Raw genomic sequence first — 27759 nt, forward strand, 5'->3', positions numbered from 1 at the left:
CTCCTTCCTTACTTAGTTATTATTTCAACCTTGCTGTGTGTGGTTAGAGCAAATGTCCACACATGAAAACTGCAGGTTCAGGGTTCAACTTATAAGTGTTCTGCAGTGCATTTGGGCATCGAGATTTTCAACATATTTTCTGCAGGGAATGCATTTTCTAGTTGGTTATTAATACTGTACCAAACTTGGCATCTGCCAAAGAGAGAAACTGTTAGTATTGCACTGTAGTGTGAAGTAGTGTCCAAAACATCAAAGACACGTGGGTTAAGTTCCTGTAACTTTGTGCTTACAACCCATTCTGGCTCTTGACTCATACAAACACAACAGTCGCTACTTGCGACTAGTCGGCAATGATACATCTATCTGGAACGATATATCAGTTTAATGATCAATGATCCAACATCACAGATACACAGTGAAAACATTGATACATATTGTCATCTATAAGATACGCCTTTATTTTGAAATTCATATGGAACGACTGTGTCACCACTTTCGTCCAAGTGTACCCATACTTACTAACATTCAAACAGTGCTCGTGGCCTAGTGCCAGGCAAATAATGGTGAGCTGCAAAGAAAAAGAAATGCAGCTATTAACTGATATTGTCTCATATCGCTCATAGGTCCTTGAATTAAATCGAATCGATATTGTATCATGGCAGACTTTGAGTTATCAGCAAATATTGTATCATTCAAAGAATCTATATATTGTCCTATGAAATTTGTGATTTGTGGTTTACCCTTGTTTGCAATCCCTCTTTACAAGGTGTGCAAGTTCAGCCAAAAACAGATTGTTCCTTCTCAGATTGGTTCACATCAATCATTTTTAGGAGCCAGACAAAGAAAAACAATCGAATATTTCACAATAAATTAAAGACTAAAAATAAAAGTCAGGAAAATGTAATTTTGTAGCACAGGATATGTTTTTTTCTTCTTTCTCATCTCGTTAATCACCTTGCAAATCCTCAGATTTATCTCAGGAACCCATGGTAAACCACTGCTGTAGTCTAAACACACACACGTACGCACCAACAAAGACAAATCAACACCTGCACATGTTCAAATCAAATTGGTACATGCGCCTCTCTAAAACCTCCACACGTCTCAGCCTAAAAGAAATTAGGCCCCCTTTGTAATTACAAATTATCACAGAATGTTACACGATTTCCATAAAGATTAAACCAAATTAGATACTTCCCTGTCATCAGTCACCATATTGCTTCTTCATTTACATTTTATCGGTTAGCTATCTACTAATTACTCGGTGATATTGAAAACATTTCTGCTATAGTTTTATGGAAATGCTTCAATCATCGAGCACTTCTCTGTTATTTCAGCATTGAATTTTAAAGTGCTTCTTAACCTCGAACATGATCCATAAATCAGTCTTGTGATTATTCTGAGTCCATCAACAGTCATGTCTCTTTGTCAGAGCCTAAAACACCGACCAATTTCCTGCTCACCCATTTTCTATAAGAGGCCAACATCAGAACTGTGCTGAATAAATGTAAAAGATGGCTTCTTACATTGACAATCTCCAGCTCCCACAGGTTCTTGACACACTCCAGTGTGCGGTAGCCACTTGAAAGAAAGTTGGGCAGATATTCATGCAGGCCGAGGCCGTCCAGCCAGGAGACAAGAGATGTGCTGCCATCACAGCCCAGTGCTTTTACCTACAGTGAAGGGAGAGACACGTGAGGGAGCAAGTACTGTAACTTTTAGCATAAAACTTATAGAAATAGAAATGTACACTGTGTAGGCTTGTCTTCCAGTTGTGGTTATAATTCTACCTTACTAAAGCTGGAAACTGCTGCTGCTGTTTTTAGCCCTCCTAGCCGTGTGGTTCACGGGACAGCAATGTCAGTCTGTGAGAGGTCTGTTCCCCAGAGGACAAATGCTGCTGACCTTGGTAATCACATGAATTTTCATCTAGCACCACAAGCTTTTGGGTCTTGAGTAAAATATTTTGACAAAGACCAGGTGGATTGCTGTGAAATTTTCTACTGTGACAACCCTCTCTGAGCAGGAGCCTGGTGGGTGGAGTCAGGTCATCAGGGAGATTCAGCTCACCTGTGCTGGCTACAGGACAATATGTATATAGCATTTTTTACACAGAGAACACACCATGGAGCCACTACAAGGTCCCTTCTTTATGCCTCCTTTGCATTTATACACAGAGCCAAACGACAGCAGCATCATTCCGCTCTAATGTGTGATTATAGACTCCATGTCAGCATCGCAGAATCAAAAGAGGCGTGACGGGAGTGACATGTAGCATGTTAGCACTGGCCTCTAGTGTTACATGTAAGTGCCTCTAGTGTGACACATAAGCGTGGTGATAAGCTTAATGTAACAACTCCAAGCAGGGTGGAGGCCAGGGGAGAGAGACTGGCTGACTGCCACCATCTTATATGCTCCTGCAGCCAACCCAGGTGAGCTGAATCTCGCTGATGATGACCTGACTTCACTAGAGGAGGGTCCTCATACTTCAGATAGTCAAAGTCCCTATAGGATGAATGCTGCTGACTTTAATGATCCCGATTTGGAGTCGCACACTTGAAAACATCATTTTTTATTTGAATAAATCATAACGTTTTTTCTTACATTGCCACACTTTTTTGACTCACAACCCATGTGCAGCCTTTATTATATGGTATAATTGGACCAATCCTTATTATTCCATTCTCCAGTACAAACTGTAGTTCATTTTTTGTGGACTACTTAAAATCATAGTTAATAATACTATGCAATACGTAGTTATAAGTGATTTTTTTTATTATTTCAATGTACTTTTGATTTGTTTGCCAGTAAATCTAGCACGCTATCTGTGGTCAAAACAGTGTTAATTTCATTGATGAAAACTATCATGAAAATGTTTCTGCAACGACCTTATATCCATGACAAAAACGAGATAATGGCAAGCTAAAAATAGAGCCTGATAATAAAAACTAAAACACAGCTGATCCCCACAGGACTCCACTCAGTCCGGACTTGGGGAGGTTTATAGGTTGATGCTGTTTGACAGGCAGGGAGGAGGACGGGTTACCTGTGAGTGTAGCTGTGCTGTCAGTAAACAGTCTGAACTCGGCGGAGTTTTCTCCGACAGAGACGCAAGTTTAGTTTTAATCACAGACTCTATGAGAGGACACGAGTTTAAACCTCTAGACTAACATGTTGCAGATTGAGAATGAATTCAGGCTTTAGTTATTTTTCTGCTTCTTGACAGTGAGATCGATAAGTCAGCGTTTACAATGAACCAGAGTACAAATCCTAGTTGTTTTAAATTAGTAATTTGTGGTGTCAACGTTTTTGAGACCATAAATAGAGAGATGTTGAGTTTTTCAGATGATGATCAGTAAGTGTGTGCTCGTAAATCACCCCCTAAACCCGTGAAAAACTGCTGGAGAAATGCAGGTTTGTAAGTGTGTAGAAATTATTTTCTGTTGTCACAAATGCAATTCTTACACAACCTGTCACCTTGATTCTAATTTCTGAAACATGAATTAGCCTCACTAGATAAGTTTAAAGATAAAAGACTAAAAATGTTCATCGACTAAAATGTTTTGAATTTTTTCGTCAACTAAAACTATGGAGGATAAAAATGACAAAATTTGACTAAAACTAATCAGCATTTTTGTCTCAAGACTAAGACTAAATCTAAAACAGCTGTCAAAATAACACAAGAGTTTTTCCATTTAATGTTTAATTGAAATTATGTTACTCCAGCTCTGACAATCCACTGTATTCATCCATTTTCTTATTACCATATTATCTTTTTTTTTTTGCTTATCTTCTATTTTTATAAACATACTGACATTGTGACCTTTTTTCTCAGACACCGCAAGTCACTGTCTCGCTCAGTGCCGAGGTTAAGTTATGATGTTAAGTACCTTAGGCAAGCTGCGTGCCGCATGGAGGATTTTCTTTCTGTGTCCTGGGTCAGTGATCCCGATGTCTCTGAGATCCTGGTCCTCCATCACGTTACTTCCCTACATGTGCACAAACGCAAGAGACACACACAAGTAAACACATTCACACACAGGCGCACGCACACGGCCACACTCATACATACACACACATGCACGTAAACAAATAAACACGTACAAACACATGCACAGAGAGACAATACACAGTATGGACATACAGTGATACAATCCATGAAATTAAATCAGTTGATGATACTGTATATCAGTGCAGTAATTTAAATGTCTGCATACACACACAGGGATACAGTATTTACACATGAAAGACATCATACTGACATGTGACAAATAGCTTTACATGAACAAAGGCTGATAAAAGTACTGTATCATGATGCTTTCTACACTGTAATTACATGGCAACATTGCAGCTGTGCAAACACACACTTTCTCATAACACACACACACACACACACACACACACACACACACACACACAGAGTATGCACATCTCTGACATAAGCAGTAACAGCAGAGTGGGAGGACAATGAAGTCAAATAAATTGTGCATGCCAAGAGTAATCAATCTGATCCGGTGCGACTCAGAGGGAACAAAGCCTTCATAACTGCAGCAGCATCTACAGGATCTCAGTGTTTCACTGAGGGAAACCAAACAGTCCGAGAGGAAACGAGAACGTTTCACTACAGTTTGTAACAATTATTTAATTTGGGAACAGAAACAATGAACAATAATCGTTCTCCACCTCCTAAAATCTTGACTGACAAGCAGATTCTTGTCTGTTTCATGTAGCTGTTCATATTTGCAGCTCCAGCTGCTTTGTCATCTTATTCCGGTTTATAGGCAGGAATAAAGATACAAGGAGAACCTTGAAAATGTGGAGCTAAGCGTTTTTCCCCGTGGACTGCTGCAGATTGATTCTTCCTGGCCAAGAATGTTAAAATGTTCTGTAGTCTTTACTCAATCTGCTCTTACTGGATTGGTTTCAGAGCACAATGCAGCAGTATTCACAGGCCTGTATCAGGGTGCAGTTTGGAGATTACTCACTGATCGCTAGAATAAAGGTCAAAATGAAGCGGGGTCTGATGTAAGGGAGGACCAAAATAGATCCTCCACTTTTATTAACACAGTTTGAAGTTGGATGATGCCTCGGGAGACTCTGCAAACTTATTATTTCATGCTGCATTTGAAACATGTGACGGGAATGTATGGTTCAGTTCTTACATAGCTCATGAGCAATGGTAGTCTGATCTAATCTGATACGACTTGCAGATGTAGCCATGGTAGAAGTCCTTCATCTCACTAAATGCACTCAGTTAATGCAACAGTGAATTAGAATTGCTCTATTTCTCTGCACCACGGGGGAATTGTTTAGAAAAATCAAATTTTGTTACTTTTTTCACGAGTCAGCCGGCGTAACGATAATATGGCAAAGAAAGAGGACTTAATTTATGTGTTAGAATATGCATGCTTAGTTCAACATTATAACATTCAAGAAAGAGGGGGCTGCAGAATCTGATGCAATATTGATGCAGGGAAGATGCAATGTAAATGCATGATGGGTAACTTCTAAGATGTTTCCTACTAGATAAATTGCATCTTTGCCACATTAGTTTGGACATTAGAGCAACTAAGCGTAATGCTTTTTAAAAACAGCAATTATGTGAGTGACAACGAATCCCACAAATAAATCCTGATGTTCAAGTCCAGTTAGATTGATCACATCTGAAGCAAGTCTGGCAGAATCTAAAAGGGCACAATATTAAACATTCACAATGTCTGCCTGACTACTCTGACCTTTCCCTTGTTTGCAACTTCCACATCCTTGTAAATATCCATGGGTAATTTGCCTTGTGAAATTAATGATTTATCTCCTTGATGCATCAAGTCCAGCAGACACATTAGTCGTGGCATGAAAATGAACATCAGAATGCTTAATGACCCATCGTCCTCATCACATTAAATCTTGATCAACGTGGTATCTTCCAAACCAATAAGACAAGAAGGCTGCTTTGTTTTCTTTCTAGATATCTGTACATTAGTGTCGGCCACAGTGGGACAATAAAAGAATTTGTGTCAGCCAGTAAAGATTTTGCAATATGTTTAATACTCCACTAGCTGTTTTTTTAATATCTCTGGTTGCATTAGGCTATTGTGGGCGATGCTGCAAATCAATAAGCGGGACTGATTTATGGCATCAATTTAAATAAGTACCTTTATTTGTCAGGTATTCAATTTACTTGATTAGTGAGCATTTCAGCATTATCTATTTCTTAAATTGAAATGCCAGAGAGTATACTTTATCGTGGTATGTAATATTATTACATACAATAATATTACACATAAAGGGATAAAGGATTTTATCCATACTAAAGCCCAAATGATTTTTGAGGCTGATACTGATATCAATAAAATTTTTATAAGGATCCTCAGGCACTGAGATGGTCTAGTGGTTAAGATACATACAAAACATCATCAGCTCAATTCCACTGCTACACACCACTTCCTATCTATCCATGTCCCCTCATTTCCTGTGACCTTGTAAGAAAAACGGGTCCTTTAAATTAGTCTTTACAAGACTCTGACTATGAAATGTACTGAGCAGGACATTTTACAGTTAAAAAAGAACTAGTCACTAGGGCTGGGCCAAATGGAGGAAATCGCACATCACAATATTTCTGACCAGACATCTCAATATCGATATTGCCACATATGACAGAACAATATCCAAATCAGAGACGATATCTAGTCTCTAGTGATGCGCGGGTCAACCCATAACTCATTAAGTGACAAAGCAGTGTTCAGAGTAATTGTGCAAAAGTCCACCTTCCACCCTTTCTCCATTTCTCTCTCTGTCTCTCACACACAACACACACAGCAAGCAGCTTTATCATCAGCCGTACTGCACTCAGTGTTTCTGTTATCCAATTCTTGGCCAGGAAATTTTGTTAAAGTACAACATACTTAAATCTGTCTGGTAAGAATATATAGGTCCATGTCCTAAGAGCAAACGTCTCTCTGTCCACACTGAATTGTTAAATATGCTCTTCTGTTACGTCATTAAACATACCACGTAGGATATCAGCTGTGCGCTCGAGATCAAATTTAGGATGAAACTACGCAAAAGATGGGTGAGGACTTGCTGTCTTCCCTACGTTTGTACTTTTTTAAAACAAAAGAACACTTGTTTTTTTGTGATATTTACTGTAAATGACATACATTATAGCCAACAGCAAGTAGGTTGTTTTTAGCAATGGTCATTACCAGACAATTTGCGGATCAGGTTCAGGTGGTTGATTAATGCGTGTTTGCAGGTTCATTGGGGCGGATTCACTCTCTTGATTGGCCAGGATGATGCAGGTTTTAAAAATTCTTTATTCACGCATCACTACTTGTCTCATATCACGATATTGAAATAATACCAATCTATTTCCCAGTTTCCCAGATTCTAAATAACCTCAAACATATCTTTGGTGTTTCTGTACTAAAATGTTTTGTTAATTATTGTTTGAAATATATTACACAATATCGATATATATATAGTATACTGTATATAAAGGCAAAAAGCTGGCTCCAACAATCCATATTGCACACCACTACTGTATTCCTTTTACTATAACTATATATTATAACTACACATATTGCTCCTTTAGGCTTGTTGTCACTTCATGAACAAATCTGACCCTCAAGCTCAGATCTCCATGGCACCTCATAGTAGGAGTGATCACGTGTTCATAAGGACTCCCATTATGTTGTGATCTCATGCCTTATCGGAAAGAAAAACAGATCAGAGAGCAGCACTCCTCGACTGGAGCGCTTTATGAATACAACCACTTTCCCTCTGAGCTCGCTGGTCTCACTTAAGTGAGCTCAGCTGTGACAAACTGATGTAACATATAGCCTATAGTGCTAATGCAGCTCTGTGGTCTGCGAAATGTCCGCATTTACCCTTTGGGCCTGGTTATTTACAGTGTACGGCCGTGTTTTTTCAGAGTAACATGACCAGGGGATTGGAAACGTAATGCTTTAATGTTTTCTACAATCATCACCAAATGCAATATCAAGTTTCCTTGCGATGTTCTCTACGGGAAACATGATAATGCTTTCAGTCAGAATGTGGACGTCTTTTGAGCTGCAGCTGAATGAATCTATCAATATGTAATTTGATGGAGGCGATTTAAAAATGCAAAACATTCATCCAAAATGTGTCAATGTTTTCCAGAAACTGTCTGATCATGTTTTTAAATCATCACAGAGGACGAATCATGTGTCTTTTGATAATTCATTTACTAGTGACATAATAACGTTCAACCAAAGTAAATGTCTGCATGCAAAAATGTGTGACTACACTCTAAAAACCAGGAGTGCACAGACTATAAATACAACACTAGCATGCTGCTGCAGTCTAATCATACATTGTGCAGTTATTGCAAGACTCATAAGCACCACAAGCATAATAGGTGGTGGATTTAGTGAGATTTGGCAAGCAACCATGCAGCTACGGTGTGTTTAGAGTGAGGACTGTTTGTTCACGTCATCTGAGTGTATCTACACAGAGGTCAAGTCCAGTGACTGTAAATCAGAAGATTCAATATAGAGGGGAGGAGGTGGATTTAGAATTGTGCAGTAAATGAGATAACATGATTGGGAAAGCTGGGAAAAAGTTAATGGGTTCTGGTTGTCATTTGTCTTTCCACTGGTGACAGCCCACATTCTTTAAAGGGATTCAGTGTGGGGCCATAAATCTTAGCAGGGTCATGCATCGCACAGGAGGTGCAGAGGAGTTATAAAAGGGGAGAGGGGAAAGGGGGAAGGATGAGAGAAGGTGCAGGGGTGAGTGGGAAAGAGAAAGGCGGGGGGGGGGGTAAGTGGAGCTACTGACAGACAGGCAGAGGGTGAGAGAGCAGAGTGGTGACATAAAAAGACAAATGCAGCTAGGTTGACACAGGGAGAGGCAGAGTGATGTAAAGTGGAACCGACCCCTGAGATGACGTGCTGCAGGTGACTCACCATGAATCGTAGGTCGTCGAAGCCATTGAGCAGGAACTTGCTCTCGTACTGCGGCAGCCCCACGTGCTCCAGCCACTCTCCGACCGGCTGGTCCAGGGCTTTACCACAGGCCCCATCTGCCGAGAGAGGGAAGCGCTTCAGCAGGGAGAAGCCGTTCAGCCGGTAGCAGCGGCACTCAGAGGACGACACATGGCATTGCCACATCATCCTCGGCCAGCAGAGGCAGAGCCGAGTGCAGCAGCACCAGGCAGGGTGGGGGGGAGACAGGGTCCAGGCCGGGGGTGAGGGGCTCCCAAGGTACGGTTGGGGGCCCAGCTAACTCAAACACAGGAGGAGGGTAGGAAGTGCTGCAGGCCCAGCTCAAGCCCTGCAGGGGACTGACTAGGCTAATATACACCCACTGGTGTTAGTGTGACTGACTAAAAATGTCAGGCGAGGGTGGAGGTAGTGCAGGGAAGGAAGCCCATCTGAAGCTTGGTATAGTGAGTTATGTTGGACTGAGCCACTACGGCATCTTCCAACAAACAGGGTTCACTAAACATTCCTTTAGTGAGCAGATGAGCGAGTGTATGAACAAGTGCCTAGCTAGTCCAAAAACAACAAATTTGAACACTACAAATCAGGAGGCTAAATAATTTTCAAGCTGAGGGAAAATGGAAATCACTAAATCAAACATTTTCACACATCACACATTATTTACTCTGCTAAAACTATCCCCGTCATTCTTCCTAAAATCAGAAATTACTCCATCAGGGTCTAACACAGAAATATTAATTTCCCCCAAAATAAATTGGTCACGGTTTTCACCACATACTTGTAAAGCTCTGGCTGAGTCCCATGGCTTCATTGGTCAATCTCTTTGAGAGCTAGGACACGGCTCATACAATGAAGGTAGCAGCATTCTAAAGTACTGTTGAGGTACTCATGTTATTTTTGATCAAGGAATACACGTTTGTTTAAATCATTTTTCATCTTTACTCCAGAGCCACAAGGAGTACGGTCAGGTAGACATATTGTAAATCCTACATCAAAAAAAGAAACGTTGGCTTAGGATTTCCACAGTGTGCTGATTCCAAACTCCTCAATTCATAATCAAATCCAAATATAGATTCCTTGATAAAGCTCCTGGTAAGCTGTCTGCCAGTGGAAAAAGGCTCGGTGTCCTTGGTGGTGCCAGTGCTGCCCAGCATTCACACTCTTCAGCAGGCTGCTGGCTGTGCGGCTCCGCCAGAGAACGTGCTTCTCATCTCTCAAAGCAGTAAATCCAGGTTCAGATCCAACAGACGGCAGGTGAGCCTCTTGACTCTGAAGCGAGGATCACTGCGGGACCACAGTGCAGGTTAAGCTAGCTCCTTCCTGAGGCAGGCGCCCCCACTCCCGCCCCAGCCCACCTGGTTCTTCTCCTCGCTGGGTACAGCTAGCAGCCTCTGTGCTCAGGGCAGAGGTTTGCTGCATCCCCTGCCTGTCTGAGACATGCAGGCAGCGCAGATGCAGTCACAGCAGCTGCTCCTGGCTCACACGCGCTACCCCTCACTGCTCACAGGGCATAACGTCCTGACGCCGGCTACTTCTTACACAGGAGACCACAGATGTGCCTCAACCTCAGCCACTGCTGCCACGTCCTTCCCACATCCACGACAGGCAACAGACTCAGATCATCCCCCCTTCTCATCCGAGCAAATCCCTCAAGCTCTTCTTTTTAACTCCCCCCCTCCTCGCTCTCGTCTCTCTCTGCTTTCTTTCTCTTGCTCTCGATCTCATAGCCCCATTCCCATATTGTGTGATCGCACTGCAGGGCTGCCGTATGCTGCCTGATGAAGTGGGGTGCTGCTCCACGTAACCACCTCTCTCTCCCTCACTCTCCCACTATATCAATTCCCCTCCCTCTGCCGCTCTCTCCCTCACTCTGTCTCGCTCCCTGCCTCTCGTCCTCAAACACACAGACAGATGCAAAAACACACACACTCTTCCTCTCTCTTCGTCGTCTGTCTCTCTACCCCTTTTCCCCTTCTATCTTCCTTGCACCCCTTTTTTACCTCACACAAATGCACACATCCTAGCTCTCCTCTGTCTGTCTCTCCCTAACCTTACCCCACCTCTCCCCCTCTCGCTTCCCCCACTGCACTGATTAGAATTGCAGAGGCACTCTGATCTTGCCAGTGCAGAAAGGACACCACCATCAGAGGCAAGGAACAAGCACCGAGAGCCCAAAAATCACAGTCCTGCTCTGCCAAGAATGACTAGAATGTAAAGGGATGACGAAGACCCAATCCTCTCCTGCAGGAGCAGCGCCAATTTTTTTAAGGCTAACACGGAATATTGAAACAAAGCACCTCATCAAGCCCTTACTTATTAGCAGACGGCTTTAATTCATTTACATCTTACTTTGATGATAGGACAAGGGGGGGCAGCATTGATTCAAGTCAGCAGAAGTCTCTAATGCACTCATACAGGAGAAGAGAAGAGGCGACCCGCACTTCAAGTCCTGTCTCTTCTTCATCTCACGCAGTCATACAGCATGACAGAAAAGAGGCAAATTCAATTATGTACTTCCAGATGCTCGTGTCATATCAAGCGTTTTTACAGCACAACAGAGGCTACTTGCAGGAGGAAAAAAAGCCTGGATAAAACAAGTGAGGTAATATATAATTAAGATAGATTTTGGGTAGAAAGACTGCCTCGGTCTACAAAGGGAGTGGTAGACTTTAGCACCCACCTATGCAGGGCTGCTCACTGAGTCCGTCACTGGTGTTATCTGGGTACAGCTGCAGGCAGAGCGTAATTATGCAGGCTTTCAAGCTGCTTGCAATCACCTCACACATTCCCAGATGGGTAGTCAGCCAGTCAGTAAGGCAGTCAGGGCAAGGAGAAGCGGTGCCAACAGAGGGAAGCAAAGTGAAGGGCTATTGATTGAACCTCCTCCGTAATTGGCCGCCTGTACCCCTGTTGCTCTGGCGTTAACGATCAGGTAAAAGGCCAAGTCAGGTCTCCGTGACCCGTCAGTCATCCACAAGGACCAATGCTCATCATTTGTTATCAGGAAGAGAAGCTGCTGTCAGATTTGCCCTGACTGAGGAGAGAGATGATGGAAGGAGGGAGTGACTGAGTGAGAAAGGGAGAGAATGAGCAGGAGACAGATAAGAGACAGAGAAAGACTAATAAAGGAGGAGGCGATGAAACATATGGGGGAGATAAGATGGTAATAGGACGTAAGAAGGATTGAAGTGGACTAATTATGATTCACTACGAGATCCCACAACTCCTCCTCCTTCTTTACTCTTCCCTCCCGAGCATCATACCAAAGTCAGCTCTTAAACCACAGTATCCAGACAAAGACTGTTAAAAATACCGGCCACCCCATCCAATTACCTCCATTCATTTGGGACAGCAACACCTCCCACGGTAGTAGGACCTAATTACTGACTGACAGAGTATCCGATGCTCCTCCGTGGGGGGGAACTGGGTCACTGTCTTATCCCCTGTTATACAGGCCATGCTGTCAAATCTATCCAAGTGGGTTTCTGTACTGTTTGAGCACTGCTAGGTCTAGACTTGGCTCCGAGGAGCGCCCAGAAAGACCTATTTACAGAGGAAGAGGTAGAGGTTGTGTCTAGATAAAGCCGTGCCTCTTTATCAGAGCGGCAGAAAAAGCACTAGCTCCTTGTCAACACACCCAAGCACTGGAGAAAATGAGCCGCAAAGCTGAATTAATTCAGGGAAACTGAAGGCGGACTCTTTTCCTTTGAACGTCAGAGTGTGCCTGTACACAAACCGAGCCGATGCCTCCTGTGTGCGGTTAGCTGAGCTCTCTCTCTCTCCACTCCCTCTCTCTTTTTAAGCTCATTTACTCAGTGCTCTCTTAGCACACAATCGAGGCACTCATGATGGGCACACAACACAAACAACCTCATCCTTGAGTATGAAGAATGGTGCAAAACTGCAAGGCGAGTTTTTGTAGCTGCACAAAATCTGATGTCCACAAATCTGCTTCCAGAAGATGAATTGGCCATCCTTGGCTCCTGATATGAGGGACAGCAAACAAGGAGAAGGTGGATGGTATGAGAATTCACGAAAACAGGGACAGTGGATAAGGTTCTCCCAGTTCTGTCACAATAAAAAATAAATGTGGAAAGAAGCGTGACGATTTGTGTTTCCATCTTTGTGTAATCTCCCTCATCTCCTTCTCTTTTCCCCTCCTCTCCTCTACCTCTCCTCTCCCCTCTCCCTCCCTCTCCTGGTGATGACTCTGATGGGTACCTGTTTGTTCCCTTTCATTACACTGTGGGAAAAAGAAATGTGACCTCTTTACTAAGCGACACGTACGAAAACAGCAACAAAAGCATCTTCGCAACCTCCAGAACTACTTGTGCACAATCTCCGATTAGAATCAGAGCAGCAACTGCATGACTCAGCTGAATCTGGGACACTTTCAGCATTCCCTCCTTCAAACCAGGCCTATAAATAGCTCACACCTATATGTGTAAAAGAAAACAAACAAACAAACAACATATTTCCTCTTATGTAATGTAGAATAAGCCCTGGTCTTAATTGTTAGGACAGCAATTAATCTGAGAATGCTTGGGGTGTGCTGGAAGTCAGGTTACAATTAAAATCATAAATTAACACTGCGATGGAAACTGGCTTTGCTTTGATATCGTTTTGTTAATATGTATTTCCTTTTGGCTTAAAATAATATTAACTACTATTAATATTGTGTGACCGTTAAAAGCAGTCTGGAAGGCACTGATACACATTAGAAAAAATTAAGATGAAGATGGTGAAAGTGGTTATGGTGACAATAACTGGCGTTGTTACTGTTATTTATTTTATTTTCTCATTTTAACTGTTCTTTTGAAGTCACATTTATGTTTATTTTATGGTGTTGAATAGTTTATTCATTGCTTCACTTCTCAGTTTAAATGTATTTAAATATTTTGTTGTCTAAATGATCTGCACTTTTCTCTTTCATCATGTGAGGTATTCTGAGCTGCACTGTTTCTAGAAGAAGCTATATAATTAAATTGTTTTATTTAGTTAAAATTATATAATTAAGTTAGAGAATATTTATTATTTGAAGGCTAAAAGAAATAAACCCCATATTCATACTGTCTACACTTCCCCTTCTTGAGTGAAAGTAAAAGTGGACATATGAAATCAACAAGAGATTTGATCGAAAGAGTAGATGTCCGTAACATTTTGTACTCTGCGTTTAGTTTAATTGGCTGCATAGGTCAAACTATTACTTACCTTTTTTCCATTACGAGTATTGCCATTTAACTGCATAGACACTTGAAGCCTTTGTAATGGGCTGACAGGACGGAGTGATGTAAGGCGCAATATACTTACCTGACGACATGCTAATACATGTAGGTTTAAATAGTGGTTCAGCAGTAAAAGTCTTACTAGTCCATAATCAAATGTATATTTTTCCTTTTACCTTTAGTGCTGTTTTTCAGTCCAGATTGTCTTGGTGTAAGATGCCGTAGAGATGTCTACCCTCTCTCGAATATAATGGAAAAAGACGACACTCAGCATGTGGTGCTCAAAACTCAAAATTCAACAGCAGTGTCCCTAAATTGTGACCCTGTTACTCAAGACAATCCACAGACCTTGTTGTGAGTAGTTTCATGTAGGAACTATTTTCTTTTTACCGAACTACACCCACCAACCGAATCACCACACAGACAGAAGTGTGCATCTACTGCTAGCTCACTTAGGATCACTTAGCTAGCCGACATTACAGCTCAGCCGAGGAGGACGCCGTTAATGTTCACAGCTCACACTGTCACAACCACAAGCCTCTCATTTCCTTTCAACTTCCCCTCCCTGTGTTTTGTTTTGTCTGTGGGTCCATTTCAGTGCGTCATTGCACCACTTAACTCGACAGCTCTTTAAATGGAGTGTAATCTGTCAACGAGTGGCAACAACCAGCTTTCCTAGTTGGCAGATAATTGCTGACATGGACAGTAAAGTTGACAATGGGGTTCATCAGTTCTGTCTCATCAGTCTCCCTTGACTTGTTTGGGTTTGTGTGGGTCATGTGGTCATGGTGACATAAACGCCGCTCTCGCTGCTCAATTTTAGCACCGTATTTGCCAGCTACGGTAACTGTCAAATGGTGTGCAGACTCCACCTACTTGGCCCACTGCAGGTATGTGCTGATGCTGTAATGGTGCAGACCCAGTGTGGTCTCCCTCCTTGATTTCTCTGGTACCTGGCTCTGTTTATCACACTCACCTGCCTGCTATCAGCTCATCAAGTGCACCTGCCTCTCATAAGTTCATCCACCTGCAGCACTTTTTATTCCAGCTCTCCAACCACTCAACGCCAGATTATTGTTTAATCTTTTGTGGTAGCTACACATCAAGGCCAACTAAGTTTATTCTTGGCATTTCTCTTCCTCGTGCTTTCCTGCTATTAAACTGAGTTTTTCCTGCGCTCCAGGATCACCAGTTACCTACCTGCCAGCTTCACCTGCTCTCCACTCCTCCCGTCCCCCCCAGCTTCCTCTCAGCCACCTCATTCCTCCCCATGGACTTCCATCCCTCACCACTGTTCCCATATCATTATCTTTTGTGGCAATAAACCTCAGTCTGTGTCCTGCACTGCGTTCTACTCGTGTTCATATCAAGTGGGTCATGATTTCTGGAGAGAGACATTACTGTTGAGTTTTTTAAATGTTTTTTTTCCCAATGCTTTGAGCACCACAAGCCGAGCACCATCTAGTTTTATTAAACTGAAGAGAAGGCAGAAATCACTACAGCCGATATCTGCAACACTCCGCAACACACACCAAAACAACACTACAGATAAAAAGGAAAAATATGTATTTCTGATTTTTTGCTGAACTGTTACTTTAAATCTCTATTTCCTGCTTCCTTACTTTATATGCATTTATCACTAGCACATATTTTACTGTTCCTGTCTTCCAGCTTGGGCGGTGTTCCACCTTGCTGTGGTTAGCAGATTGTTAATCCATGAAACATACTGCGCATAACTAATGAAGATTTCTTCTTAATAAATCTGAGTAGATTTCTTAAAGGCAATCCTGTGCACACCCAGAGGAGCTGTTACACAATACTGTATGATGAAACCACCTTATGGCAGAGTCTCTAATGGAGGTAGGTTTACACTATATCAACTCAGGAGTGTTACCTAAACAAACTGAGTCGATGCCAGCTGGCTTCTCCTTCTGCACTGCCTGAAGGACACTTGATGAAGCATACTATCAATTCAAGCCCTATTGAGATATACAGTAACTCCAGAAAATATAAAATATCACAGTGAGTGGAATTCAGGATTAGATTTCGCACAACGTGAAAACTTTGTTTATAAGGAAAAAACAGCATTGTGCCAAACAAATGTCAGCTTGAATCTCTTTGACTTATAAGGGCAAAATAAACCCTCCTCTCCATCCCTTCTGAAGGTGTTTGAATAATGAATAGCAGCTCTTGGAAAAGCTGCTCACAAATGTAATCAGTGACAGGGTGTAAAAAGTTTGGTTGCTGCTAACATTACATATAAATCCCGTCCAATAAACTCCACGGGGCTATCATGAAAGCAGCACTGAGGGCAATTAAGAGCTTTATAAATGGTTAACGAATAAGACTCACTTAATCCCCAAGACCCAGTTGTCATTTGGTATTAACCAACCACTAAATTACACACCACATAGTCATATCTCTGAAAAAAACACTCCATACTGCATATATTAAAAAATCTATCATCATGGTGGTGAGGCGTTACCTGAGCTTGTTGTGGGCTGTTTCTTTTTGGACGTTTCAATGCCTGCTCCAATCAGGTTCATGATCTTCTCAATCTGTTGAAGAGAACAAGCATGAAACATCAGAGACTGAGTGAACAACTACTAATACATACTAAATCAATACAGAACTGTGGAATACATGTTGGTAGTGTAGGTTTCTACAAACCATGGATATGCACAATTTTTGTGGCATAAGTGCTGGTGGAAATGCCACCAATGTCTCTCTTGGTTGGTGGATTTCAAACTCTTGTGCCCAAGACACATCAAAGAGTAAGCCAAAATCTCTAGGCACACCTGTATTTATATCTGTGCACAATAGTTTCTACAACACGTGTAATCACTCTTATCACAAACATAAGACAATAAAAATAAGAAAAAAAATAAGACTGGTAGCTTTCTTGATTCGTGATATTGTCTACTGACAGTTTTCTTTCTCTTTTCTTTCAGCGGTAGGTCGTTTTTGCTGGTGCTTTGTTGTAATTTGCTCTGTACAATAAAGCGATCTATTGTCCTGCTGACGGCTTTCTCCTTTTAAATGTTATCATTCCTCGCACTGGCTGCCAATCAGGGCTTTTTGATGTATCACACACTTATAATTCCCACGCTCAAATGGCGACAAATAGGTTCTCCATGAAGGTTTTTTTTTTTTTTAAATCAAATTACATTTTTTAGCTACAGTTTGCTAAAACATATAATACAATCAATCACAACTTAAATCATAACTTTTTGTAAAGGCACAGTTGAATATAACAATAATAATGTGTGGTTGGCACACCTGGATTGGTATCATGGCACACCAGTGCACTGCAGCACACCATTTGAGAACCACTGCTCTAAGGACACCTGCTTTTGGTTGCACAATAATGGCCAGAAATGCCACTGAGGTCTCCCTAACAAACAACCACTTTTGTTGTTTGTTGGCCACAAACAATGGCCTGCAGCTTGGCATCTGTCCCGCCTTGGTCTCACACCATCCACCTCCTTCTGATGAGAAACTCAGCTCATAAGCATATAAGCAAAACTGCTTCACTTTAAGGGAAAGTTAATATGATACATATGAAATGTACAGATGTAACATATGCGGTTTGCAGAAACGTACAATGCCAACATTTTCTTCTGGTGTGTGGGCTGTGAACTCTTCAAAACATGCTTTAAACTCCTGTCTAACCCTCCTCCAGCCCACCACAGCCAAACCAATTACAAAACAGCAACAGTGAAGGAGTAGCACTGGGTGAGGAGTTAGGACAGAGAGCTGCTGCTGCTGCTTGGAGTATTGGGGTGGAGGCGGGCTGCTTTGCAGTGATGGATTACAAGCAACAGTCCGACGTGGACAGCAATTCAATGACTAACCCACAACTCAGCAAAAAACGCAGCAGGGTGAAAAGGTGAGTTACAAGCTTCTGAAACTCCAAATTATCATGGCCTATAGCAGAGTCCATCCTGCACAAACAGACCCTCCGGAGATTGTGATCTGTTGCTGACTGTTTCTTAGTGAGCGTTTGATTGCCCTCTCAGACCTGTATTACTTAAGCTTCACAGAAGAAGGCAACAGCTTACTGCAAGGTTAAGTGAGCACAATGCTGCATGCAGGAGATTACAGAGCAACTCAGAGAAGAGAGTTGTTTAGGGGCTTAGAGCCAAAAATGTTTATTTAAGTAGTCTCTGGCTTTCCAGGAGAGCCAAAATACATTTTCCAGGTTGTTTGCATTTGTTTATTTGCTGGATAACTGAACAGTAACTCAAAATCCAACAAAGGACCTTTTTTCTGCTAGATGCAGCATGTTATCAAGTCCTGTTAAAAATATACGTAGCATGAATAATGAACTTCTTTTTTTCTATCCAGAACCAATAGGCTTTTCTCACAGCAGACAATTTGACTTGTCATAGTATGAAAAGCACAGGTGTTACTAATAATATTAATGATGACTCTGTTCTATTTATGTGTTCAAACTCTGAAGAAGGTGACTAAGCACACTTCCCAAAATGTTGAACTATTCCTTTAAATACAGCCACATGAAAACTGAATAAGGTGGGACCACTTAGAGCAGGTGTGAAACAAGTTATCCTAATGTCCCTGCTTCTTATTAAACATTCAAATACAAGGATTGTATTTCACTGATGTCATTAAGCTCGACTGGAACAGACAGTTCATTCTGAAGTACCCAACGTCATATTCGTTCCACATAAATATACCCAGTTGTTCATTCATGAGTCATGATATTCCAACTAAAACAAACAGTCTGGGATTTATCATATGTACTGCATTTTGAGTAATCATCACTCATCGCTGGTTGAGTGTAAGCAATTTGTCTACAGCACAGATCACCACACTACTCGCTGACACTTCATGCTTCAAGGACAACAGGACCTCGTACACAGAGCGCACCATTCGCCTCACTACAAAGAGAATAGACTATACATATTAATAGCATTCAGTATTACTTGACTGTTGTAAGGAAGAGAAGAGAAGTAGATGTTTTGATTATTTCAAGCAGTTAGCAGGCTAGGGTCACCTAAAATTCTGCGTGGGAACTACTGCAGATCAGGCTGGGAACTAAATTTAGAATCACTAGAGGAGTCCATTCACAATCAGCAATGAAGATTTTTTGCAAGCCTGAAAAGCTGATTCTGCTTTCACTAGTGACACCAGAGACACAGCCAGGCTTATTTGATGTAATATTTAGTGTTTGAAAAAGCCCTATGCACTTCGCTAGTGGCATCAACACTGTGGAAAAGCCTTGATTCATTTGGAAGTCAGGCACGTGGGACGCATGGCATATGCCTCAAGCAACACAGACCTCACATTACACTTTGAATTAACCCAGTTACATTCTATATCATACACACACACACACATCAGGACTGCATTGCATCTGAGCTTAAGTGCACCTTTATTAAAACCCGTCACAAAAAATGCTGCCTCTAGGGAATCCCGCGTCATCACAGTTAAAGTGGTGAAACATTTCATAACACCATGCAGTCTCATCCACTGTTTAAATAGCAAGATGTTAGGCACTGGGACACTCTAAATATATTTTTGTTATTCAAAAGATAACGTTTTAAACATACAGTATGTGACACATTCTTTTCATGAAATACAGATGCCATGTGAACTCAGGTCAATTGGTCCATTAGTGTTTCTATCCATCCATTAGCTATGACCTTGAGGGTCGCTAGGGGACTGTAGTCCATCCCAGCTGACACTGGGCAAGTATACCCTTGGCAAGGTCGCCAGTCAATCACAGGGCTGACACGTAGGCCCTGTTTACATCTGGTATTAACATGCATCCTGGGTGATTGGATCACAAGTGGACAGCTCTAACTACAAGTGTGTACACAACCAATACACGGTGAGATCCAATTGCTCAGACCATATTCGGAGGTCATCTGGCCACATATGGCTAAATTCTTTAAGCAGGGTATTTACTTTACCGGGGAGTCCCATTGAGATCAAAAATCTCTTTAACAAAAGAGACCTGGCCAAGGTAGCAGCCGTACAAAACCACAAGGTATTAAAATACACCATATACAACAAGATATACGAAATTCACAATAAAAAAGAGTAACAGCTATTTACTACAGTGGCCTCTCATATAAACAAACACATGCCTTCATGATGCCCTTAAAGTCATCAATGGATACAAAAGTTTTGATTTTAGATTTTCCATGCTCAAGGTGCACAGCAGGAAAATGCCATTTTCCCCAGATCTGTAAAAAAACCCAGTGTACAATGAGCCCTGGACCACATTGAAGACCGCCTACTCAGCTGATGTCATGCTTAGTTGACTCCCCACCAGAAAACTGTCTGTGGGTGCAGTTGCACCAAGACACAGCAGAAGGACAGTCTCTGGGGTCTTCAGTAATATTTTAATTTTCTGAGATACTGAATTTGGGGTTTTCATTAGTTGTCAGTTATAATCATCAAAATTAAAAGAAATAAACACTTGAAATATATCAGTCTGTGTGGAATGAATGTATACATTATACAAGTTTCACTTTTTGAATGGAATTACTGAAATAAATCAACTTTTTCATGATATTCTAATTATATGACCAGCACCTATATAATATAAGCTAGGCAACAGAAACACCTCTCTACATAATGCAATACAGTTCAAGAGCACCACAAGCTTCATCCTCACAAATGAGTGACTGAGCGTACATGGAATTGAGTTAAGTATTGAGTTTTCCTCATTGGACATGTATTACTAAGGGAAAGGTGAAGTTCCCCTGACCTGCAACTGCATGCTAGCTCTCAGTGGAAATTAACTCCACACAAAGAGCGCTTTCCAGTGAATGACTGGGAGCAGGCTGGAAATAATCAACTCAGGAGATCTTTTCACACAGAAATCTAATTGCTGGTGCAGTTGTGAAGCGCGTGAGGCTCTGAGTGGACTGTCATTAAATCACTGGTGCTCAACTCTGAGTGATAGCGCCACATCCTGAAATGATTTACATGTTAATACCGGTTGATCTGCCCTTCAATTCCTGCGCACACTGCAAAAATGATCCATTTAATGTCACCGTTTCATGCTCAAGTTTAGGTAGAAAGATCTGACAGGAAGGTGAAATAATTTTTGCTTAGTTCCAATATAAGTCAAGTGGTTGGTGGATTTTTTGTGCACATATCAAATATTTGGCACTTGCCTTATTCTGCATTACCTCTAGATATTATGACTCTTTCTCTTCAAACTCAAAACAGATGAAAATACAAAAGGAAACAAGCTCCTCTGAAAACTGGTTTTCATTTCATTTATAAGAATACATTACAAGGCCTTGGTTGTCAGATAATTTGATTTTAGAAAACAAAAACCTTTAGCAAGACTTCCAGATCCAAAAACAGACCTTAGGTTCACACTTTCTAGTGCAACTCAAAGGACTACAAAGTCAGGACCAAACTTAAATTGCTACTGATCTTGGGTTTGTGATTTTGATTGGATCCAAAAGGACCCGAGACAGATTAAATGAGCAACATAGGCTGGATTTTTTTTTTCCAGGCAATCAAAGACAGATACAACAGATTGCCGACCTGAATCGACGGGTCTTCAACATGTTGGAGACTGTGCTTGTTAGTTCTAAGAGAGCTCCATATTAGCCAGGAGTCGGCCAGTTTTATCCTGAGTCAGTCAGCCTCAGTGGGCTCCTCTGCAGGCCTCATTATACCTACATTCATTATGTGCATCGCTGCTCCTAAAAAATACACAGTATATATACATACATAAAGGCGCGGTTGCATGAGAAAAACATCAGAATTCTGAAATATGAATATCAATCAGGAAACTGAATATTATAATTATAATGAATTGTAACATGCTCCCTGTTTGTTCCAGCCGGTCATTTTGGGCCAAAGTGTCATAGTGCACGGTTGTCTTTTTTTTAAATGGCACAGAGAACAAAAAAAAAGTGAAAATGGTGCAAACACAATCAAACTGTACAATAATTCAATTTCCCCTCGGGGATTAATAAAGTATATTTAAAAAAAATAAAATTAAAAAAATTGCTCAAGACTAGGGATGCGCCGATTAGACATCTAAACGATTAAACGTCCGCCATCGCTAGTCGACACCAGAAATATTAGTCGGTTAAACCAATTAGTGTCTTATTCGTGTACAAGGCTGCTTAACTGTCATGCAGCCACCCGCCACTAGTGGGTGCTACAGGGCCGTAAGACAGCGGCCCCCTCCCCGCGGTAATGCTCGAGTAGACTGGAGTTTTAAAACAGCACAGTGGGAAATTGGAGAGATGTCCTCTCTCAAAACCAGTGCGGTTTGGCAGTAATCTGATCTAGAAAATGAATTCAGCAGCAATTAATCTTTTTTGAGATGTAATATTATTTGTTAACTTTAAGCGAATGTTGTCAGATAATGTGCAGGGTTTACATTTGTACTGCACGGCGCTAAATGCCTCTCATTTCAGCTGAAATTTAATTATAATTTAGATGTTGTTTCTGTCAGATAATCTGCAAGGTTCTGTGTGCCCCACATTTCAGAGGCAATTTATTTATTTTAGATGTTATTTCAGTAGTTAAGTTTTGACTGAGTTGCCGCCATGTTCACATTCCTACTGCATGGTGCAAAGTGTCTAGTACATCAGCAGCATTTAAAATCCGCCATGGTTGAAGATTGTGATTAAAGGCTTAAAAGGGCTCTTAATGCACACAATATTTTTTGGGGACAATGTTTCAAATACTTAGCAATAAATTGTGCTAAATTTTGTTGTGCTAAGTTTTCTGAGTGTTTTCCCTTTTGTAGACTAGTCAGCTAGTCTTAATTAGAATTTTCGTTTAGTCGACAGGGAAATTAGTCGCCAGGAACATCCCTACTTCAGTTATTAAGATGATCAATTCCAGCAGCCAGTATCAACAAACATGACTTCTAGTACATTAACCTAAATGCAAACTCTATCGTGATTACTCACTGTCAGCTTCAGGCTTTGAAGAACACAAAAAGTCTACACAGAAACCACACCTGTGTGTCCCACCAGCTCTATACAGTACATTAATCTCCATATTATGCAACAAATGCCTAGACTATACGGAAGCAAAACGTTTACTTCCTTTTCTTGTTTTACAAGATGTTCCTGACGCTGCCTCACCAGCCACATTTTGTCAGGGTTTGAGCTGCTCCTTGGTTCATTGTGCACTGCATTGTGGGGCAACATCAGGAGATCAATGCAAAAAAATGGCAAATTTAGTATAAATACTGACATACTTAAGTACAGCAGAAACAAAGAGGCTATGTGATACAGTCTTAATTCATGTTGCTAGCTACTACGATAGCGATAATGTGAAATAGTCTTGAACAATGTGCTTTAGCGATAGGGAGTCCAATATTGTCCACTGAGCCAAAATCTCCTGCGATGGCATGATGATGGCAGTGAGCCCAAAGCAGAGCAGATACTGGAAATGATGGCTGGATATAATAAACTAACCAAAAAGGCCTGCCTGCCTCACTGGCGCTGGCCTGGAAACAGGATTACCGCCTCAGTATCATTGTCAATAAAGACAGATGGGCCAGTAGCTCCACACTATACAAGACCCAGATCACATAATTCTATCCAGCAGTCCTCATGATTTGGATTGATTTTTATGTATTTGACAGCTCTGAAACCACACGCCATAAATAACGCTACTAAAAATGATAATAGTAAAGTCATGATGGGCTTTTCGTGGTTTACTGTAACTGCGGTGAGGCATGGTGACATGAGTGTAAAGCTTTGTCACACAAATGCATTATTATATTGGTGTTATAAGACTTCATAGTTACAATTCATAGTAAGTGCCAAAAAGGTTTTAGTCATTTCATCACAGAGGTCTTTTAAGGACACTGCACTCAGTTAATGCTTTTCTTTCAGCAACTCTTGGTTCTTAGGTCTTCATACATTACCCACTGCTTTATTAACCACTACATGAAAATAAATGTCAGGATCTTGCAGTGTCACCCCTGCCGTATGATAGAGTATACCATTACTTGATTTGTGTATATTTTGCCATGTAGTTCTCCCTAATCCAGCTTGTCAGGTAGCGCTGGAATTGGGACTTAATGTCTAGTAATATCAGATTATCATAAATTAAATTCCTTAGTGTGTATTTTTCCACATGTAGAAAACAAGACTTATCAACGCTAAATGTGACTGATGAATGAGAGCTGGGGCTGCAACTAACAATTATTTTCATTATTGATTATATTGCCAGTTCTTTTTCAAGATTAATCGTTTAATCTTTCAGCCTTCGAAAGGCCATCACAACCCTGGAAAGCCCAAGGTCATGTCATCAAATGTCTTGTTTTGTCTGACCAACAGTCCAAAACCTGAAAATACTTGAATATTTATGACATGCAATAAAGGAAAGCACAAATCCTCACAAATAAAAAACTCAACCCATCACATTTTTGGCATTTTTGTTTGAAAAATGACTTAAACGATTATCAAAATCAATTATTTTTCTGTCTATCAACTGATTAATCGATCACTTGTTTTAGCTGTGATGAAATCAAAATAGTAATGTTGAATCAACTTTATTTGAAATGATTGAACAAACGTATATGTATAACTTTGTTAGGCCGTCTACTTTAGAGGTGTTACTGGATGAGCTACACATTACATTTCCAGGAATGTTAACACAACTCCTGTGAATTACACAACCTGAAGTGCGGATGCACAATATTGAATTTTTTTGCCCATATCCGATATGTCGATATGATAACCGTGTCGATACCAATATTGATATTCTTCCCTACCTAATTTTAGTGATCATTAAGTCTCTTCTGTGGCGAAATTAACATCATATTATGCATGCATACTCTTATCATAAGCAGATGGAAACATGAAATGCAAAACTTTTCAATTTATATAATACTAATTCATTGTGCAAAATAAGAATAAGCATGTTGGCCCTTTCTGATAGTTCATTTTAAAGCCAATATCGGCCGATACTGATGAAGTGCAGATATAATCGTGCGTCTCTAAAGCTACTTTTGATAAGCAACTATGTTTTGGGGGAAAGTCAAACTACCCTACGCTTTTCTTTGAGACATCACGTGTATATTTCTGTAACACAAAACTGATCAGGGAAGGCTCATGGTCATGGTTAAATAATTAAATTCCTACTGCTATAAAATGGGACACGAACCTACCAGTGTTACAGTAATATGGTTTATATAACCCTCCACTACCCTGCTCTTGACACTTTGTTTTTATAAAGATAAAATGTTACTGGTCAGCAATATATTTTCTGCAAAATATGATTTCCAGATAAAATGCAAAATAATCATATTTGACAGTAATTTGTCAAAGACTGGGCCGAGAGCAGCAGCTGCAATTGGACCAGCTAAGCAAAACTGTATACAGTTAATGAAAAGCATCACTTAGTCTGACAAAGGGAAAACCAGATTTCTGTTTCAAGCTGACGGTCACCACATTCAAGTTTCTGAATTTATATTTAAATGTAAGAATCTCTTCCCTTACTAGATTACATAATACAATCATTTAATGTGATGAAACAGCCTTCAAACCCTCACACAGCAATTTTCAAACTAGCAAACGTCCATTTTTTGAAAGCACACAGTAGCGTTTTAACACTTCTAGCCCTTGCATGTGTAGAACAACTGCATTTCACAGCAGGCTGGATGAGATGTGGTGTCTCATGTTTCACCTGGTAAGAAATTTTACGGGCAATGTGGCAGGTGAAAAGGACTGTGCCTCCCCCCCGCCGCCCAGCCCCCACCAACACCATCACCACTACTCTCATATTCATGTACCACATCTGTCTAACCAGATCTTGGGATGTGTTCACTCTGCCGTGGCTCTCTATATGAATTATAAACCAGCTTACATGTACTTTGAAAATATTCTCTCTATATCAACTGGATTTACCAACATGAAAATGTTTTTTTGTGAGTTAAATTTTTTTTCACTGTGGCCAAATCAAATTCATATTGACTGAAAACTAATTTTGTTTAATAGGCGCTAAGATACATATATCTGTTTTCACAATATTAATTTCAAAAGTATTATATTACAAAGAGGTAGAAATTCTATACGCTAAAAAAGGAATATAATAAACCAAAATGTACATAATAAAAATATGAGTATTTTCATTAGAGATTCCAATCTATGTGTGTTATGTAAGACCAGAGCCATTAGCAGGTGTAGCAGCATATAAACCCACACACATACACACACTGTATGCACTTTAAAAGCTTGCATGTGTAATGACCCAAGGAATACCGCTGGGAAATTTAGAGTACGCACACGAATGAAGCCACTCAAGCATCTGTAACATGTGGTGGTGTTAACCTTTGCCTTTTGAGTATCGAACAGATGTGGTGAGACGTCAATCACCTTAATCATACATGCCATTTCTATTATTAGTACAGTGTGTAATGGTCACTGGAATGCATGATTATTATGTAATAAGGTTTATTACGGTTATCTGTTGTATTTAAAAGGAAGAATCCACACTGACAAGTAGTGAAAGCAGTGTGGTTGTACCTTACATTTATGGATCCATTTTGTTGTGAAGGTGTATGTTTAATATTTCTGCAGACAACTCGCCACGCGTCAACAGGAGGATGTTAAATTTTTCCATGGCAGCCACAACACAGTTTAAGAAACAATTACATTTGCTAAATGACTGGTATTGACAATAGCGTTTAAAATGGAAGACAACCTATAGGACGGCTTAATTTATCAGATATGTGCTATGGTAACATAAAATAGTAGCTAACCGTGTGAGGTGAAGTATATTTTTAATGTACATAAGATGCAGCTAGTTAGCTGTTGTGCACTTTTAAGGTATAACTTCTTAAAGTGGAAACAGACAACCTTTCAACATTTTCTCCCTAGCGTTTTCAAGTGGTATTTTTAGATCGCTTTTCCCTTTCCTTCAAGCCTCTCTCAGTTACTTTGGTTGTTTCACTGTCCGCCATTTCAGCTCCTGGGGATAGTAACTTCCAAGCACTTAATCTGATACTCTTTGGTAATTGGGTATAGCTACCGTGGAAAATAAAGACGCTTTCCTCTTCCCGTTTTGGCTGGGCAGGGTTGACACACCTCCTTTGTGCCATCAAATTAGCCTTCATTTTCCCAGGAGATCATACCCTATGGCAGACCAAATTACATGGTGAAAGTGAGGGTTATAGGAATCAACCTCAACACTGATGGTGCTATTATTCTATAGCCATCACATAATGCAATCAACCTTTACTTCATAATGATGTGTTAAAGCAAAAAATGTGTCTATTTCCATCACTAAAATGCAGTATCTGTATCTGTACATACTAACTATGAAATATCTATACTAATACATGCACTAATGTCTTTATATTTAGATTTATATCTTGCTTTTTTTTACAGCTTAAAATTAATCAATCAGGTGCAATATCAGTATTGTTCAGTCTGTCTCTTTATTATATTCCGCTTCTTTTTTATGCTTCCTTATTACATTGTTTTGTGTTTTTTATACTGTTTGCTTATCATGATGCTGTTTGTTTTTGTACAGTTTATTTATTTTAAGTACTTACAGTATATATTGCTTTGTATTTTTTT

General features: G+C 40.6%; 1 protein-coding gene across 12 annotated transcripts in view; it reads right to left on the bottom strand.

Annotated features, from left to right (window-relative positions):
* The window catches only part of anks1ab (ankyrin repeat and sterile alpha motif domain containing 1Ab), a 60715-nt gene that overhangs the window by 26110 nt on the left and 6846 nt on the right, over positions 1 to 27759 (bottom strand). For 11 of the 12 annotated variants that reach the window (XR_007448930.1, XM_049572001.1, XM_049571522.1 and 8 more), the window contains 4 exons: positions 16695 to 16767; positions 8949 to 9064; positions 3891 to 3989; positions 1527 to 1673 (listed from right to left, as the gene is read on the bottom strand). Coding sequence is in view for 11 of the 12 variants with exons in the window: in XM_049572001.1 (XP_049427958.1) it covers positions 1527 to 1673; positions 3891 to 3989; positions 8949 to 9064; positions 16695 to 16767 (435 nt within the window). In the remaining variant the exon portion in view is untranslated. Of the gene's footprint in view, positions 1 to 1526; positions 1674 to 3890; positions 3990 to 8948; positions 9065 to 9762; positions 10821 to 16694; positions 16768 to 27759 lie in introns of those variants that run through there. The other variant, XM_049572154.1, reaches the window with a different exon arrangement.

This window comes from Epinephelus fuscoguttatus, linkage group LG1 (genome assembly GCF_011397635.1).
Source record: "Epinephelus fuscoguttatus linkage group LG1, E.fuscoguttatus.final_Chr_v1".
Lineage (NCBI taxonomy): Eukaryota > Metazoa > Chordata > Actinopteri > Perciformes > Serranidae > Epinephelus > Epinephelus fuscoguttatus.